The sequence below is a fragment of the Pipistrellus kuhlii genome, unplaced genomic scaffold (genome assembly GCF_014108245.1).
Source record: "Pipistrellus kuhlii isolate mPipKuh1 unplaced genomic scaffold, mPipKuh1.p scaffold_m20_p_43, whole genome shotgun sequence".
Classification (NCBI taxonomy): Eukaryota; Metazoa; Chordata; class Mammalia; order Chiroptera; family Vespertilionidae; genus Pipistrellus; species Pipistrellus kuhlii.
Genome location: NW_023425544.1, coordinates 2,115,250 through 2,134,423, shown reverse-complemented (window position 1 = coordinate 2,134,423; position 19,174 = coordinate 2,115,250). Strand labels below are relative to the sequence as shown.

General features: G+C 38.0%; 1 protein-coding gene across 2 annotated transcripts in view; it reads left to right on the top strand.

Annotated features, from left to right (window-relative positions):
• Window positions 1-18,865, top strand: part of SCAI (suppressor of cancer cell invasion) — a 71,790-nt gene extending 52,925 nt beyond the window's left edge. For both annotated transcript variants that reach the window (XM_045572043.1, XM_036411984.2), the window contains 7 exons: window positions 605-683; window positions 2,331-2,430; window positions 3,806-3,887; window positions 10,267-10,339; window positions 14,123-14,296; window positions 14,480-14,580; window positions 17,718-18,865. In XM_045572043.1, the coding sequence (XP_045427999.1) occupies window positions 605-683; window positions 2,331-2,430; window positions 3,806-3,887; window positions 10,267-10,339; window positions 14,123-14,296; window positions 14,480-14,580; window positions 17,718-17,864 (756 nt within the window). In that variant the 3' untranslated portion in view covers window positions 17,865-18,865. The remainder of the gene's footprint in view (window positions 1-604; window positions 684-2,330; window positions 2,431-3,805; window positions 3,888-10,266; window positions 10,340-14,122; window positions 14,297-14,479; window positions 14,581-17,717) is intronic.
• Window positions 18,866-19,174: the final 309 nt, after the last annotated feature.

Genomic DNA, 19,174 nt, shown 5'->3' with positions numbered 1-19,174 from the left:
AAAATAAGACAGTGTCTTATATTAATTTTTTTCTCCCAAAGTTGCGCTAGGTCTTATTTTCAGGGGATGTCTTATCTTTCCATGCGCTAGGTCTTATTTTCTGAGGATGTCTTATTTTCGGGGAAGCACGGTGCTAAACTACTGTAGGCATAGGAGTCAGCGCAGAACTTAAAAATCCAGAGCAGGTTGCACAGACCTGCTCAGAGGAATATTTTGGTCATTGAAAGAGCGCTGAGAAGTGGGGAATTCCTCCCAAAGTTTAATAATGAAAAGCCATAGATGGGAGTTTGTCTGTTAGACCTAGAGTCAGGATATTTACTTCTCCATTTCAAGTTTTCCAGAGGACATTTTCTTAATGATGGGCGTTTTACAGCAGAGATTGTCCTACAAACGTTTGGCAGTCATTGTAGATCGTAGATGATAATGACTCTGGGCCATGTAGACAGCAGTTGGAACCAGCAAGAGTGGCTCTTCTCTTGGAGAAGGCAGTACTATGTCAGATTAGGTGCTTGTTTTCCCCACACCTTTAAAGTGTCGTGAGTTTTAAATGAAACTGTTGTTTTCCCTGTTTGTTGTTTGGTATATGTGATTTTCTAAATTTCAGGAGCTGCCTGCCAATAGCGTGCTTCTGATTTACCTGTCAGCCACTGGCGTTTTCCCAACAGGTCGTTCTGATAGTGAAGGTACAATAAAGGAATGCTCCTGTGTGAGCCGGGCTTGAATTCTCTTTATTTTCTACAAGACGATGGCCCGTAGCCCACAGACCACCTCCAGCTTTCTAGAGAGGCTTCTAAATTGGAAACCCAGTCTATTTGTTGAATTGGCAATCTCATAGATACCCCAGTCTATTGTACATTGAAGTCCACAAATGATCAGCAAATTCACATACTAAATATGTGTGCCTCTCTGTCAGATTTGCCAGAAGCACACATACCTATGAAATAACTAAGCCTAATGATCTGCTTCATTCACATCATTAAAATTTTCTGAGCCTTCGGTGCTTTAGGGAATCTGGTCAGCGGCTTCGGGTGGCTGAAAGTCTTTGTAGAAATCAGTACACTTTTGTAACTGCGAAAGTTCAAGTCCTTGTCATGATTTTGTTTTCTGTCCTTTCTTTATTTGGTTTTTATGGATTCAACCTATAGACTATTGGGATGCTGTTTCAGAATAAAAACTTAAAACTGTCCAGAATAAATGAGTCCAGAATATATGAAATTGGTCAGAATAGGTGAGTAACTGGGTTGTAAATGAGGCATTTAAATCTCTGTCTGGACAAAAAAAAAATTTTCCCCCCTTAACATCCTTAACATTTTCCTCCTCATGTTTGTTGAAATTTGCATTCCTTTATACAATGCATGTCCCTGCCATCTTCCTTGCATGACCAACAGATCCTCTTACTGTGGGAAAATGAAAACAGAACAAAATGAACCTCAAAGCCTTTTCATTGCAGTGCTTTTTTTTTTTTAAAGGGATAAAATATAACAGCATTAAATGTGGTATGAAGTCATAAACTAAGTTTTTTATAGTAAAGTTTATTTTATTTACAATATAAATAATTATTTCCATTTATCTACTGTTGAGTCAGATTTTCTGAGCCCCTGCTTAATATATTGACCTCATTTTACTTTTTTTTTCAAGGTACATTGGGATTGCAATAGGCACTAACTGAATAATCCCTTTGAGATAAATTATTCCTAACACCCCTTCGTTGCTGTGCCATTTAGGCAGGAGTTTAACTAACTGATATAACCAGTGGGCAAAGGCTAACTTCAAAACTGGAACTACAGTGGTTGGTATATAATAGTAGTCATCATAGATTTTTTCACACACTGAAATTTATTATTTTCTTAAAATTTTTTTTCAATGAGAATTTTCAAGCTTTATTCCAATTTCCCCCCTAAATTTTACAATAAATGGCTTACAGTTATATTTAAGAAATTATTAAGATTTCAGTCTGAAATTTCTCACATAATAGTTTTGTTAAACTTGAGGTTTTAATTTTTGCTTGAAATTAAAATTTTGAGCATCCCAGATCTGCATCACTTTTATTGCCCAGAGTAATGGGGTGCCGTGGATTCTTGTTTTGTTTCTCATTATATTCTGTTTGAAGAACTGATGAGTAATTAAATGATTTTTTAAATGTTGAACTAGGCAACATGCTGAAATCATTTAAATACTGTATTAAAGGAGAATGTTAAATTTTAAAATAATTAAAATGTTTTGTAATTATCTTCCACTTTTATCAGGGAGAGAGTCACATAATACCTTTGAACATCAGAATCATGTTACTCTCTGATTGAAGTCTAGGATTCTTCCCTTTGTTTTCATAGGTCCTTATGATTTTGGAGGGGTACTTACTAATAGTAATCGGGATATTATAAATGGAGATGCCATCCACAAACGCAATCAATCCCACAAAGAAATGCACTGGTATGTATTCTAGTGTCTCCCTATCATAAAAATTGTAGTTCTCTCTTATGAAATATTAAATGAAATGGGGACTTTTCTAGCACTAGAAATGTTCTCCTAGGCTACTATTAATAACACTTATTTGAATTCTAGCAATACTTCCATCTTGACTATCCTAGGAAATTAGAATTTTTGGGCTGATACACACACACACACACACACACACACACACACACGAGGACCATTGCACAAAGAGATTCCTTCCCCTGGCTGCCTGCACTGGGACCCAGGCCTTCCTTTTGGCTGCTGCCTTCAGTCTTCGCTCTGGGCGGAGGTCGCTCCTGTAGCTCCCTCTGCCCGACCCTCCCCCTCATAGCAGGTATCTTCTCTGCTGAGCCACTCCGCATATGTGCTGCCCAGAGTGGCTGGGGGGTGGGGTCACTACCATATTTGTTGGATTAATTTGCATACTCACTCCTGATTGGCTGGTGGATGTAGTGAAGTGACAGCCAATTCACATGTTTCTCTTTTGTTAGTGTAGATATTGAGTATCAGTTATATTTCAGGTACTGTTCACACACACACACACACACACACATTGTCCACTAAGCTAGAAAGAGCATGGATTGATAGCCACACCAAAATTGTGACCTTCTTAGTCAGTGGCTCTCAAATATTAGTTGCTGGACTTTTAACCTTAGGGTCCAGTAGATCTTTTATGGGCCAGTGAATATAGGTGTTTAAGAATCAAGCATCTGATTCTGATACAATATCCAGAGAAAACATAAAGAATACCGTGTTTCCCCGAAAATAAGACATCCTCCGGAAATAAGACCTAGCACATGGAAAGATAAGACATCCCCTGAAAATAAGACTTAGTGCAACTTTGGGAGAAAAAATTAATATAAGACACTGTCTTATTTTCGGGGAAACAGGGTAGTAAAGAGAAGCCCCTATTATTTTCTGAAATATTAAGATATAGCTTGAAATACTAAAACTCTTTAAACTAGGTATAGATTTAAAAGACTCATTGAAATACAAATCTGGTTGTGTTTTATATGTTTGTTTTCAAAATATGTTTTTAAAGGGGCTTTTAAATACTAAAGTACCTAAAAGCTGACTTCTGAGATTTTCACCTTGTATGTTTAATACATCTTTAAATATATAGACTTCTTTTTAGCTTAGAATTATTTCTTGTGAAATAATTATCTCTGAATTTTTTCCCCAAATGAAACTTAATACAGAGATTTTTTTTTAAATTGTCTTTTGCTTCATCTTTGTTTTTCTCTCTTACTACGATGAAAAGGAGACACGAGCAGACCAAACTGAAGAAGAAAAATTCTAAGACTTGGCGGTATGGTTACTCAGATATTTATCATTGTTATTGTTTTCCCAGCCTCCATCCTGGAGATCTCTACCCCTTCACGAGGAAGCCCCTGTTTATCATCGTGGATTCATCGAATAGTGTCGCATATAAGGTGAGTTCCGTGAGCGCCAGGGCACGTGTTAGCCACTCTGGCACCACCCCGAGGTAACCAGTCTTAACATGTGCCTTTCATTTTGCTTTATTTTATTTCATTTTACACTGTTTGTATTTAGTCTTTCTTTTCTTTTGAGGTTGTGCATGCTAGTCAGGATCTGGTGCTATGAATAGAAACAAGAAGAAAACGCATGAATGGACACTCAGTGGAAAATAATAAATCCTCCTGCAGGAAAAAAAAATTCAAGATTCCCAAGATGTCTGGTGGAAGGTTTACTTTTGTTGTATAACCCAGAATAACTTTCTTTTATAGAAGTAGAAGTACGTGGGCATATTTTATTTTCTAGTTTTGAGACCTTTTCCCCATCTGCACACTTGAGTTGCTATGGTTTATGTGCCATGTTTTACAGTTACAGCCATTGAATATCAAAATAAATGGTTTTATATGCACTTATTTAAAAAAAAATTGTGAAAACAAGTAAAATGCTGAAGTAAGTGACAAGGATATAACTTGAAAATCCTTTGTTTTATATTTTGCTATAGAAGCAATGTTTTGCAGTGATTATACAAAGAACATCAGCAGCAAAACACTTTAAAGTAGGATAGTAGATTTCAAACTATAGTAATTTATAGGAAAACGAAAACAGAATTTTTGGAGTCCTTTGTATGTGGTTGGAATATTTCATTAGTAAACAATATGTTCGGAAATATACTTGGATTTGCACATTAACACTATTTCTGTTGTGGATGCTTAGATAATTAGATGGAGAAGCAAGCGTTGGTAGGTTTTTTCCAGGAGAGCAGGGGGAGTGTCTGGTAGCCAAGGGAGCTGACCGCAAGCATATATTTTTCTAATTTTTTACGTTTAGTTTCATTTTTTAAAGTCTGAATGCCAAGAGCATCCAACCTACCCTACACTTTTCAGCATATTGCCTGAAAAGTCAAGTTTACAGCTTTGATTTTGGGGAAAACTAGCTGACACTTTTCTTAAATCGGATGTATGTTGTTTTTAATCTTTTTGAAGGGGTGATAGGTTGCTGAAGGAAAGGTTTATTAGCTATCCCACTTAAACTTGTAAAACGAGGGGAGACCAGGCATTCGGTGTCTTCACAGAATTCCCAAGAAGCGTCTGTGTCTTTGTCAAAGGAGTTGTTCGCTACAGTTCAAAGATGTGGCAGGATGTGTCGATGCACCAGGTCAAATGTATTGTGTATAAGCTCTAGCGTGCATTGAGAGTGGTTTAGCAACCTAGTAATTTCTCTCAACTTAACTGGACATTATTTGGTAGCACCTTTTATAATGCCAAAATATCTTCCATGATACATGCCAGCTATTTCGAGAGTGCACAGGATGGTGCTCCAACCAGCTGAGCCACACCAGTCAGGGCTCTCAGTGACCATTGGAAACGTTCTCCCTGATGTCTGCTTCCTCAAGGCTGATGTGTTTCTGTTTGGTTTGCCTGCATATGTCATATCAGAGACTTTCTCAGAGTACTGTAATTTTTGCCTATCTGCTCAGATTTAAGAGTGGGAGCTAGGAAAATAGAATATCAGGTAGTAGATAGGGCTTGTCACGCTGAGCTGCTCCTGTGACAGTCTAGTGGGACCAGTCAGTTGGCTTGTCTCTGATGTGTCTTTAGGTCTGTCTTCATGCTCTCGTTATATTACCCAGAGCAGACTCAGCTACTCTGCCTGGAATGTAAAGGTTGGATTATCAGCAGTAGACTATATTTTCCCTCAAGCCTCTGTGCATGTGTTTATCTTTGTATACACGTGCCTTTATGTCCCGAGGCCTCAGACCTAAAAGGTTCTTAGTAAATATATGTTGAATGCTTAAGTGAAGATAGGTACTGTTATCCTTATAGCTGAGGAAACTTTGCCTGTGGAGATTAACCTGCCTAACCGATCCCGGCAGATTTTGTCATTCCAAACCCCCAGCTCTTCCCACTTTGGAAAAGAGGAGCTTTGCGTGCTCGTCTGAGCCTCACTGAATAGGAGAGTGACTGAAATGCCAAGATCTGGGTAACATCTGGCCCACGTTGTGGTTCTCAGATTTCCACTAGAGAATTGGCAACTAGAAGTGACCTTGTCTGCACTAAGGTAGTACTATGGGAGTGAAAACAATCCCATGGTCATTCTCAACACTTCTTTTAGTACTGCCTTCTTTCTTTTTCAAAAGAACAACCTTTGAGTGTTTTAGTAATTATGACAAGGCTGGATCCCTGCCAGTGCACATGAATTACTCATTTGTCAGACAGTCATATTTATCTAAACAGCCTTATCCTCGTTGACTGATGGCTACAGGTTGCTACAGTCTATTAAGGCAATCACTCTCCCAGCGAGATGATGAAAGCTCGTCTGCCAGTCAGCCCCACACATTCTGTTTCTTTCTTGCTCCTTTGAAAGTTTTTGGCATTCTGTAGTTGCATTGTGAGGTCTAGGTTTTGTTTCTTTAGACATAATCTATTGTGACTTGTTAGACTTCCTGAATGGGAAGGTTGAGGTTTTGCATAAATGCTGGAAAATTCTCATTGTGTCCTCAAACACTGGCTGTACCCTAGCTTCTCATCTCCTTCTGGAACTTTGAAAAAACAAAAAACAAACAAACAAACAAAAAAAAAAATATATATATATATTTATATATACACACACACACACACACACACACACATATTTCTTGCTGTCTTCTACATCTTTTGACTTCTCTTGTATAATTTCTAATTTTTTTTCTCCCTATTTGAGATTTGGATAATTTCTTCTGAACTATCTTTCAATTTACAATTTTTTCAGCTTTAATTAACTTGCGGTTAAACCCATTTGAGTTAGATGTTGATTGTGGTTATTTTCATTGCTCAAGTTCTCTGGTTCTTGGCTCATGGGTCTAAGCATATAGTCATACTCAAAACAGTGTATGTAGTACAGTAAAGGGATACGGAGCAAACTTAGCAAAAGAAAACGGTACATAGGATGAAGTCCAGACAAAATAGGCTCGGATTTCCAAGAGTTTTCTCCCAGTGCAGTCACACAGGGTGTCCATACTCCCCTGGCAGCAAGCTGAGGCAACTCGGCTAAAGGTGTACCAGGACAACTCAGGAGGGCCTTGCTGCCCAGGCTGTTCACTGGGGACTGATCGTATAGGCACCCTGTGCCTGGCACACACCAAATGCCAGGCTCCCGGAAAGAAAGCAGGTGCTCAGCATAAGCCATCTTGTTTGTACAGTCTGGGTAAAGCGAGCCATTCTTATCAGTTCTGCTCACGGTGGGAACCCACCAAATTTAAGCTGCCAGAAGCCAGCCAAGGGCCAACGCTTGTAAGCAGGCTCTTTCAAAGGACGGCAGGCAGTCAGGTTTGCTATGCTAACCCTAACTCTTTTTTACACAGTATTTAAAAAATCAGATGAGAAGTTGATGAGCAAGGGAAGCAAAGAAAAAGGAAGGCGTGGGACATAAGTAGCGGCAGTGTTCCTCTGGGCACTGTCCAGGAGCAAGAGCCTCATGGCCAAGGACGCAGAGGCCATCTGAGTGTGGGAGAGTGCCCATGCCGCCTTCTCTGAAGGGTGCGCCTCAATATCATTCAACTTTCTCCCTTTCTTTTGGTTATAAGACATTTATCATTTATTTTAACTATTTGTTTAAGTTTTTTTTTTTGTATTGATATTATGTTTACAAAGTCATAAGATAAAGGCATTAGTGAAATCTCTTCATCCCTCCCAGACCCAGTCCACTCAGTTTCTAGCTCTCCCTTTAAGTGAGCACTATTGTCTGTTTCTTGTTTATCCTTCTAGAAAAAAATTTTAAATACGTATGTAAGCCAAAACACATATACTAGCAAGTCTTAAGTAAGTCGATAGTAAATGGTAGTAGCATGCTGTACACAACTGCTCTATCTTACTTTTTTTTCACTACTAAGAAATGTTGGAGATCTATCCATGTCCATTCATAAAGAACTTATTCTATATATATATATATATATATATATATATATATATATATATATATATATATATATTCTATTGATTCTCTACAGAGAGGAATGGAGAGGGACAGAGAGTCAGAAACATCTATGAGAAAGAAACATCAATCAGCTGCCTCCTGCACACTCCCCACTGGGGATGTGCCCGCAACCAAGGCACATGCCCCTGACCCAAACTGAAATTGGGACCCCCTAGTCCGCAGGCTGACACCATCCACCAAGCCAAACTGGTCAGGGCTGAACTTATTCTTTCTTGCAGCTGCATAGTATCCCATGGTATGGATTTGCCATAATTTATTATACCAGTCTCTTATTGCTGGTTATTTGGTTATTTCCAGTCCTTTACTATTAATAACAATGCTACATGGACTAATTTAGGACTTGCAGGTTCTTTTATAGGTTTAAGAGTATATTGACAGGGTAAGTTCCTAGTTATGGGATTGCCGTGTTAACGGAATATGCATTTGAATTTAATAGATCCTGCCAAATTGTCTCCTAAAAATTTGTACTAATGTATACTCTTATTTATGGGTATTTGTTTTCCCATATTTTTGCCAACAGCATATATTTTCATCTTTTAGTGTATGTGCTGCCAATGAGAGCACTATATTTTCAAACTTTTAGAAATTTTGCTAAACTGATATATTAAAAATGGTAATTTAGTGTAGCTTTGATTTTTCTTTTATCAGTAAGATTGAGTACCTTTCATACATTTGAGCCAATTGTATTCCCCTTTCTATTCTCTTATCTTTCACCTATTTTTCTATTGAGTCAGTAGACTATTTTCTTACAGATTTGGAGAAGTTATTTCTATATTAAAGAGATGAATCCTTTGTAATGTGAGATGCAAATATATATCCCAAAACATCATTTGGCTTTGATTTAGTTTATGCTGTATTTTACTATATATAAGCCTTTGATTTTTTGTGACTAGTTTTATTAATTGTAATCATAATAAGGAAGATCTTCTAGGTTACAAAAATAACCCTTTCTTATATTTTCTTTCAATACTTTTATTGTTTAATATTTTACATTTAAATCTTCAGCATATTTTATCCAAGTGTGTGGTTTGAAGTATAGTGCCAACTTTTTTTTTCTACATGGCTTTCCAGTTTTTCCTCCCAATTTGAATTGTCATCTTTATCGTATATATTCAGCCCTGTCTGTTTTGGGAACTAATTTTGTACTCTCCATTCTCTTCCATTGGTCTTCTGCCCACTCTTATGCCAGAGCTTTATATTTTTAATTACTGAAGCTTTAAAGTATGTTTTAATATCTGACGAGTCTTGTTCCCTCTCAGCTCTTCATTGAATGCAGCGTTTTCCTGACTAGTCTGCTTTTTCCGTACGAACTTTAGAATTATTCTTTCCAGGGAACTGAACCTTTTCTTTTTTTGAGGTTGGTTTACATTTTAATAAATTAGTATAATGGCATCTTTAGAATGGGTTCCTGTCTAAGAACATAGTTTGTCTTTCCATTTGTCCTAGTCTTTATTTTTATGATTCAGGACTGCTTTAATTTTTGTTTTGTCCACATCTATTAAGTTCTGTCTTGTTTTACCAACCAGTTACTAGAGGCCTGGTGCACAATATTCATGCACTTGGCGGGAAGTGAGGGGGCCCTCAGCCTGGCCTGTGCCCTCTCGCTGTCCAGGAGCCCTTGGGGGATGTCTGACTGACAGCTTAGGGGTGGAGGGCCACCAGTCAGACAAACTTAGCGCTGCGGGGGAGACGGGAGAGGCTCCCACCGCTGTGCCCCACCAGCCATGAGCATGGCTTATGGCAGAGCAGCTCTCCCCCTGTAGGAGGGCACTGACCAGCAGGGGCAACTCCTGCATTGAGCGTCTGCCCCCTAGTGGTCAGTGCGGATCATAGCAACCGGTCGACTTGCATATTATGCTGAAATCATGCAAAGAGTATTTTTTGAGTGTCAGGTTTTTTCCCTCACTGTAAATTAACATCATTCTGAGTGAGCAGTTAATGTGATTCACAGTGAGAGATGGATCTACGCTTCACAGACCAGTAAGTCAGGTTTTCAAGCCTGTGAGGCTGAGAGCCAGCCATTAGACCTTGGAAAATTCACCCTTGGGAATACATCTTCATCGTGTGTATTGCCCAGTGGGTGGCCTCGTGATGGATGGCCAGATGACCTCTCCCTGTAACACTGCAACCGGATCTATGCCTTTACTTTGAAAATCGATAGTTCACTTAGTAAATGTCACTATTTTAAGAAAGCCTATCATGCATAGTAGCTTATACATGAATAGCAGCCTCTTCAGCTGCTACTGATGTTTCTGCAGCTGCTTATGAGTCAAAGAGCCCAATCTGAACACTAATGATGTGCTTCAGAAAATTACTATCTTTGGTCAAACCTTTAATGAACATCTTAATTCTTATATATTACAGAATTTCACAAACTTATTTGGACAGCCACTAGTCTGCTTGCTTTCTCCTACAGCATATCCAAAAGCTTTACAAGGTACGTTCTGTTGTTTACCTCTTACATGCATAGGTTACAAGTAAATGCTGTCTGCATTTATAATAATACTTACCTTTGTTTTCCCACCTATCATGTGGGTTCATGGTGTTCAGAGTGGCAGGTGTCAATCTGAAATCTGCCCAGAAGTCTTGTGAAGCACCAGTCGTCTTTAATGTGCTACCGTTAGGCCTGAGACGGTTCTCAAAGAAATGGCAAAACGTTCCTGAGAAAAGGGTGGTTTTGGTCCCTTACTCATGGGGAACTCATGATTTATAAATTCTAAAATGTGTTCTGCAGCTGCTTGTTTGGGGGAGCTTGTCCTCTTCCATCTGGCCTGATGGCCTGTATCACCAGCTACACATTTAGGCACCGTTTAGGACTGTAAGGTTTCTGGTCGAGAGGACCCCTCAGCCTCTGCCTAAGAGTTAGGGTACCCTAACCGGCACAACTCAGGGCTTCTTTTATTCACATTTTACCTTGTTGTATTTTTAAAATAAAAGAACCTCTTCTCAGTGTGACAGAGAGGTAGTTGAGGGTTCTGGCCGTTTCTCAGACGAAGAAGAAATGAAAGGCTTTCATGGATTTGTCCTCAATTGGCAGTCCAGGCAGGCTGGTTCCCGTGCCCAGTCGTTAAGCTGGTAAGATACTAAACAAACCTTGCCGCTGTTTTAGCAGTGCTGGTCACCATTTCACTGTCGCCCTGACTGTGAACAGTGCTGCTGTCCCTCTGAGGGAGACGGCACTCACTGCACTTCCCAGCCAGAAGTCTTGTCTGCTGACATAGTTTGACACAGGAAGTGATGGTCAGCATTTGAATGCCTGAGAGAAGCTGGAGACTTTTCACCGTTGTTTCAAGGTAAGTTCTGCTATTTTACAGGGAAAAACATGTAGCAATACTAAGCTCCTGAATCCAAAAGTTCAGTTACTAAGGGATAGAACTTGCCTTCAAACAACGGTAAAATTCTCCTGCTTTGAGGACTCGGTTAGCCTGTTGCTTATCATTTCTGGAGAAGTGTAACTCCTTCCAGTTATCTGCGAGTACTCTTTGCTATCATTTTGTCCTGTCAAAAGGCAGCTGTAGCCTGGCTGGTGGGTGTAGTTCAGTGGTTGAGCATTGACCCAGGAACCAAGAGGTCACCAGGTCAGGGCACAGGCCCAGGTTGCAGGCTCAATCCCCTGAGTAGGAGGCAGCTGATCCATGATGTTTCTGTCTCTCTATCGTTCTCCTTTCCCCTCTCTCTAAAATTCAGTAATAACGTGTGTGTTTTTTTTAAAAAGAGGCAGCTTTAATTAATTAATTAATTTATTTATTTATTTATTTATTTATTGAGGAAGCTTTAGTTTAAATTGCATGGTCTAATGGTTAATAGCAAGATTATTTGGTCTGAAGGGCTTTATTTTTTATTTTATTTTTTAAATATATTTTATTGATTTTTTACAGAAAGGAAGAGAGAGGGATAGAGAGTTAGAAACATCGATGAGAGAGAATCATAGATCAACTGCCTCTTACACACCCCTACTGGGGATGTGCCCGCAAACAAGGTACATGCCCTTGACTGGAATCGAACCTGGGACCTTTCAGTCCGCGGGCCGAGGCTCTATCCAATCGAACCTGGGACCTTTCAGTCAGCAGGCCGACCTCTATCCACTGAGCCAAACTGGTTTCGGCTGAAGGGCTTTATTATGTATAGGGTAAAAACACAGGCTCTGGAGGCAAACTGATGGGAATTTGAATCCCAACTCAGCCGCTTACTAGCTGTGTGACCTTGGGAGGTTCCTTATCCATTCTGTGCCTCAGTTTATTTCCTATCAAATGGAGATCATAATAGCATCAGCCTCATAAAATAATTCAGAGTATATAAGTAGTATTCAGTATGTGCCAACTATCATTATTACTGATACGCTTGGTTGTAATGTATGTCCTTAGTGTCTTTAGTCCAGTGTCCTCTTTAGTGCTATGAAGCTTAGGCCTCTAATCCCTAAATATGCCCTCTCTGGACACAAAACTAGCAGGTACCTAAGTATTTGGAATCTCAAATTAGGTTCCTGCACCTCTGGTATCTAAAGTCTACAGTGTTTTCTTTTTATTTATTTCCTTTATTGATTAAGGCATTACATATGTGTTCTTATCCCCCCACTACCCCGTCCCCCAACTCATGCCCTCATCCCCCTGGTGCCTGTGTCTATTGGTTAGGCTTATGTGCATACAGTGTTTTCTCTATCTAAGAGTTATTTCATTCATTAAACATTTGTTCAACGTTTATTTATCAGGTACAGTGCTAGGCATTGGAGGTGACACTCGGGCCAGACAAACACAGACATGTTTCTCACAGAGCCAGTTTCCTGGTAAAAGATATAGACAAGTTAACAGACAGGCACTGTTGATGCTACTAGTGTCTCATAGGAGGAAGCCTGTGCAACACTTGAGGAACTCCTACCCTGCCTCTGAGACGGAAGAAAGAGCAGGAATGATGTCTGAAGTGGAGATGAAGGATGCGTAGAGTTCAGTGAGCACAGGAAATGGTTGAAAATTGGTATTCTAGCCGAGAAATAGCATGTGAGCCCTGAGATGAGAGAGTTTATGGGACATGTAGATAAATTAAAAGTAGTTCCTGCTAGTTAAAGGGCAGAGTTTGTGATCGTGGGACTGAATTATGAAAAAACCTCTTATGATTCAAATGGAGGAATGTGGAGTGTCATTGAAAGATTTTAAACAGCAGTAACATTAAAAAGCATTCAGTTTACCTTAGGTAGGGTGAATTGGCCAGGAGCATTGGTGGAAATAAAGAGATCGTGGTGGCTGAGCTAGGACAGTGGCTTCTAAAGGTCCCAGAGACCCAACAGGACTTGGTGATGGAGCGGAAGGAGGCAGAATGGACTTCCAGGTTTCTGGCTGAGGTACTGGCAGAAATAAAGATACTAAATAACAAGTAGATTTATAAGAGAACCAAAAGGGAAAAAATTGTCCGTTTTTGACATGCTGAGTTTAAAGTTACCTTTGAGAGGTTGATTACAGAGGTCTAGAGCAATTCTGTCAATAAAAATATTATGGAGTCATCTATATAATTTTAAGATTTCCAGTAGCCACATTTAAAAAAAAAAAGAAAGAAACTGGTGAAATGAATGTTAGTAGTGTCTTTTTGTACAGATGCTTTGAAATCCTATGTATATTTTTCACTGTAGTGTGTCTGATTAGACTAGTCACATTTTAAGGTGTTTTGTGTGTTTTTTTTAGTGTCCAGCAGCTACTGCAAGGCAGCACAGTTCTAGAACTAAGGAGCTTAATCTAGGCTGCAAATGAAGAACTGGAAACCAGTAGGCATATAAATGATAACCAAGATTATAAGAGATCAGTAATGTATCAGGATAAAGAGAAAAAAAAGATTGATATTTAAAGGATAGGTGGAGAAAGAACAACTCACCAGAGTGAAAGATTGGCAATCCTAGAACTCATCAGAGAATTCTGTCAGGAACTGCCTGTGATCCATAACTTGCCATATTTGAGTAAAATTTGTTAGTTGGGGTGAGGCGGGGAGGCAAAGAAATATGTTCGTGTCGTATTTCTCTTTAGTTTACTAGGCTTTAAAGTTAGTTCTGCAGAAAGCAATATGCCTGGGACATGTTTTGTAGTTTCTTACAGAGTCTACGTTGTTGAATTAAGACTTAATGATACAGCTTTAATTGTATACATTGTCAGTATATTAAAATGTTCCTCAAATGCATCTCTTACCTTTTGCAAAACTGTTTTCTATATAAATGTGTAAAACGTGTTTGTTATTGCAGATCAGTCTCAGCGAGGTAGCCTCTTCACGCTCTTTTTGAACAATCCTCTAATGGCCTTCCTATTTGTCTCTGGATTGTCAAGCATGCGCAGAGGCCTGTGGGAAAAGTGTCAAGAATATCTTCGAAAAATCAACCGCGATATTGCCCAGCTACTGACCCATTCACGTTCAATAGGTACCCTACCAACCTAATTGCACACGAAACAGAACGTACTGTAATGGTTTAAAATTGTTTGAATTTTCAGAAGTATTGGTTGAAGGCGGGAAAGTTGAGAAGGTTTTCCTGGAACTTTCCTTCCCCTTGGAAACCTATTTTCCCTTTAAGCATCTTTTTACTATCCCATTCTCCTCTTTGCAGATCAGGCATTCCTCCAGTTTTTTGGAGATGAATTTCTTCGCTTGCTTCTCACAAGATTTGTCTTTTGTTCAGCCACCATGAGGATGCACAAGATTTTTCGGGTAAGCAAAGAATATTTTAATGACCACCCCTACCATTTTAGGTATTTAACCATCGTGTATTATATTTTACCTGTATTGAATAAAGTTTGGATAGATCCAAAATCATTTCACAAATTAATATGTAAAGTACTAAAGGTGGACAAAATAAGCAACACCTGAGTACCTACCACCCAATTTAAGAAGTAAAATATTTTCTTTACTTTTGAGGTCCCCTGTAGGTTCTCTCTAATCCTATTTTCCTCTCAAATGTAAGTAAAATCCTCACTTTTTAAATTATCATTCACTTCCCTTTAAAGTTTTGCCACATGTATTTGTATTCCTACACAACATGTAGGAATTGATAGATCTGTGTTTTAGGTATTCTACAATTTGCTTTTTTTCACTCTTTATTATAGTCCTGAGATTCAGGCATGGTGATGACTGACTATAGCTTTTATTCATTTGTCTTCACTGCTATATAGGATTTCATGGTTTGGAGTAAATTACTCATCTTACTAATATTCTGATAATGGACATTTGGGTTATTCCCAGTTTAAAACTATAATAAACAATGCCATTGTGAAATCTTCTATAATTTTCCTGGTAAACATGTATAAGACTTTTTTTTGAGGAATACCTAATAGTGGAACGTGAGAACAGACAATTTAGGTGTATTCAACTTTAGTAGATAGTGCCAAGCATGTTGTAAAGTGGTTGTATCAATAATATACACGGTTCTAGCAGTGTGTAAGAGATGCAATTGCTCTAGTCCTTGCCAACATTTGTTGCAGTCATATTTTATAGTCTGTGTGAATCAGGTGGGTGTAAGGTAGTAGCTCATTGTGGTTTTAATTCACAATTCTGGAATTACTGTTGAGGCTCAGCAATTTTTCATGTGTTATTCTGTGTTCTTCTTTGTGATGAAGAGTGTTCGAGTCTTTTGTCTGCTTGGTTCTAAGTAGTTTGTTTTTTTCTGTGTATTCAGGTAACTAACTACAAGGCACTGTTTTTTGAGGTTTTTAAATTTTTAGCTATTATACTTTTCATTTCTCTCATACTTATATTTTCATTGTGCTCTTGAATGTATATGTAATAGGTAAAGTCCTTATCTGCTAACATTATATTCTCAATCATTTATAGTTTTATTTTTATTGTTTTTCCTACTGGTTATGGGTCTCGTAATTTCCCTAAACTGTGGGCACTGTGAATGTTAAGATGTTGAATTCTGGATTTTGTTGTCTTTCTATAAAGAGTGTTAGAAAGGGGGGGGAAAAGTGTTAGACTTTGTTCTGGCAGGAATGAACTTACTTGCAAATTTGTTTGACCTTTTCATAGCTTTTTTAAAAAACTTATTAGGGTGGATTTAGAGTAGTGTTAGCATATAGTGAGAAACTTATTTCAGTCTAACACTAAGAAGTGTGATTCTTTTGGCGTCTCTTTCATATGTTCCGTTTCAACAAATACTCTCTGCTCCGGGGAATGCTTGCTCAGAATTCAAACATCTCCCAACCCTGTGCGACCTGAGAGAATTGTTCAGTTTACACTAGTCCCCCAAGCAGTTCTTGGGGTTTTGTTATTGTTTTTAGGATTTTTGAACATTTTATCGTTAGCACTCACAATAATTAGTATAGTAAAACAAAATTTGGTCTTTGTAATGTGTAATGCGTGAAGCTTGTAGGAATAAGAGAAATAGAAATGACATTTGAATATAGGACATGTCTTGTGAGATGCATAGAAAAGTAGCAACTAATTCAGAAAACTTTAAATGTGTGGTAAAATATGGTCTATAGAAATTACCAAATGAAGACAAAATTCCAAATGAGAATTACCCGATTCTTGAAATTGTCATCTTCTTTTGCTTTCATGTAATTACAGAATTATTTTTCTCTCTTTTTAAAATTATTTTCTGTTCTTTTTTTTCTTCTTCTTAACTTCCACCTCCCTTTTTAGGAACTCTTTCTTTTTTACTCTTTGTTAATATTCTTAGAAATCTCATGTATTTTTATGGCTGCAATATTTCTTTCCTTGCAGATTATATCAGTGTTTACATATACTGCTCAAACTTATCTTCTAAGATACAGCCCTAAATTTTCAAATTCTGGTTGGGAAGCAGTTCTATTTTCACTACCCTGTTACCACAAATAAAATATACTTTGCCCTAACTGGTTTGGCTCAGTGGATAGAGTGTTGGCCTGAGGACTGAAAGGTTTGATTCCGGACAAGGGCATTTACCTTGATTGTGGGCATATCCCTAGTAGGAGGTGTGCAGGAGGCAGCTGTTTTTCTCTCGTAGATGTTTCTGACTCTCTAGCCTTCTCCCTTCCTCTCTGTAAAAAAATCAATAAAATTTATTTTAAAAAATAAAATATACCTAAAACCTGAAGCTTTCTACTATCCCCGGATCATCTTCTCTTTCACTTCTCTTTCTCTCAATTGTTCCCAACCCTTCTCTCAAGTCCTGAAATCTTAGTCATTTTGACACCACCCTCTCCTGTAGTTAATTTCAAAGGCCCATTAATTTGACCTTCTCATTGCTTCTTGTGGTTTTTCTCTCATTTTAATTTCTGCTACAAATCTTCTTATTCATTTACTTAAGAAATACTTGTTGAAATATGCTAGAATTTCTCCCCTAACAAGTGGTAATTTTTGGTTTCCACAGTGTCCAGAAATGATCGGCCCCAGTAAGTATTTGGTAACTAACCCACAAAATTAATAGATTAAGTTGAACCATATGAAGTTACCATTTTTTTATTTCATTGATTTTTCACAGAGAGGAAAGGAGAGGGATAGAGAGCTAGAAATATCAATAAGAGAGATACCTCGACCAGCTGCCTCCTGCACACCTGCTACGGGGGATGTGGCCGCAACCAATGTACATGCCCTTGACCGGAATCAAACCTGGGTCCTTTCAGTCCACAGACCAACGCTCTATCCACTGAGCCAAATTGGTTTTGGCAGAAGTTATCATTTTTTTAAGATCAAAGTGGTCACATGCCAGCAATTTTATATGTTCAAAATATGTTACCACTAAGAATCATACCAATATGGAAGAAAAATACAGATTGCTACTCCTTAATATTGTTAATGCTAACAATAATGTTAATGTTTCTAATTTTCTTTCATTAAACTATAAAACTTGACTTTTCTCTGCCTGTCAGGAAACACGGAATTACCCAGAATCCTATCCACAACTGCCAAGGGATGAAACGGTGGAGAACCCTCATCTCCAGAAGCACATTTTGGAATTGGCATCCATTCTGGATGTTCGAAACGTGTTCTTTGAAAATACCTTGGATGACTATTAAAACAAAAACTCTCTTGTCGAAACACTTTCATTTGCCACAGATTTTAAATGGTGCCGTTTTCTAATGTGATGACAGACACATAGTGGTGTTACTTCGTTTTTATTTTTTAATTTAGAACCACCATTTTAAAAACAAACCTAAAACTTTATTCAAACTTTTAGGGTGACTGTTTTAAAATACAATCTTTCAGATCTTTTAAAAACTCGCCTAATTTTGGGATTTTTATTTTTTATTTTTTGGTTTTGAGGTATGGATACTTGCCTCCAGCATCTCATCCTACACTCAAATATTCACTGTTCTCACTCTTCAAAGAGTAAATTATTTATTTTTGTATAATGAGGAAAATCCAACTCTTAAACTTGGACCTTATAGTGTAATTGTTCACAGAGATGAAATTACCAGCATGGACTACTAAAAATCTAGAACAGAGTCCTGCCATAATATTTCTTTTCATTCCAAGTTAGGAGGTAGAAAATGGGTGAAGAGTATAATCGAGACAGTTCTTGAAATCATTTAAATTGCTTAAATATTATCAGAATTTCAAAAACTATTGCAATATATAAGATTGACTTGCGCCTGAAAGCTAAAGCTTTAACTGGGATCTTGAGAATGATAAAAATATCATTTGAATGTGTGAATCCTGTCTTATGAGATATGTCTGCATATTTTGTTTTCTTTGTTAGACTTCGAGTATTAGAAATGAAAAAGAACAACTTTTAAATATTTTACTTAAAAATCAGATTGTCAGCTTTTTAATACAGTATTTCCAGTAGGAATTCTATTTAAATTCTTCATTCATAAGGTCAGATTTAAAGACTGTCTAGATTGAAGTCCATGGCGTACAGTACAGAGTTTGTAATCTTTTTGCAGAGTTAAAGTCTGTGAGACTTCAGAGTCAGAGATGGTATTAATTTTAGTTGGGGGCAACCGAATTGCTATGTAACCTAAGATGGAAGTTGTTTTGCATTGACAATTTGGCAATAAGATGTTTTTTAAAACTTCTTGTACTTAATATTTTATATTCACACACAAGTTTTTATCATTTTAAATAGGACTCAGTGTATAATATAAATATTTTTGTGTTCTTCCTTATCATCCCTTTCATAATTTCACAGGTACTGGCTATGATATTTGTCTCCCTCCCCCTTTTCTTTGACGCCACTCAGAAAGTTATGCAGCAGAAGCCCTTCTACTTACTTTTCTGTTACAGGCTCACATTCTACCTCTGGCAGGCAGTCCCAGGGGGAAATGAGATGATTGCTTTTGGTGCCTCTTTCCTATGTCCCTCGGGAAGTTTTATTGTTATATTT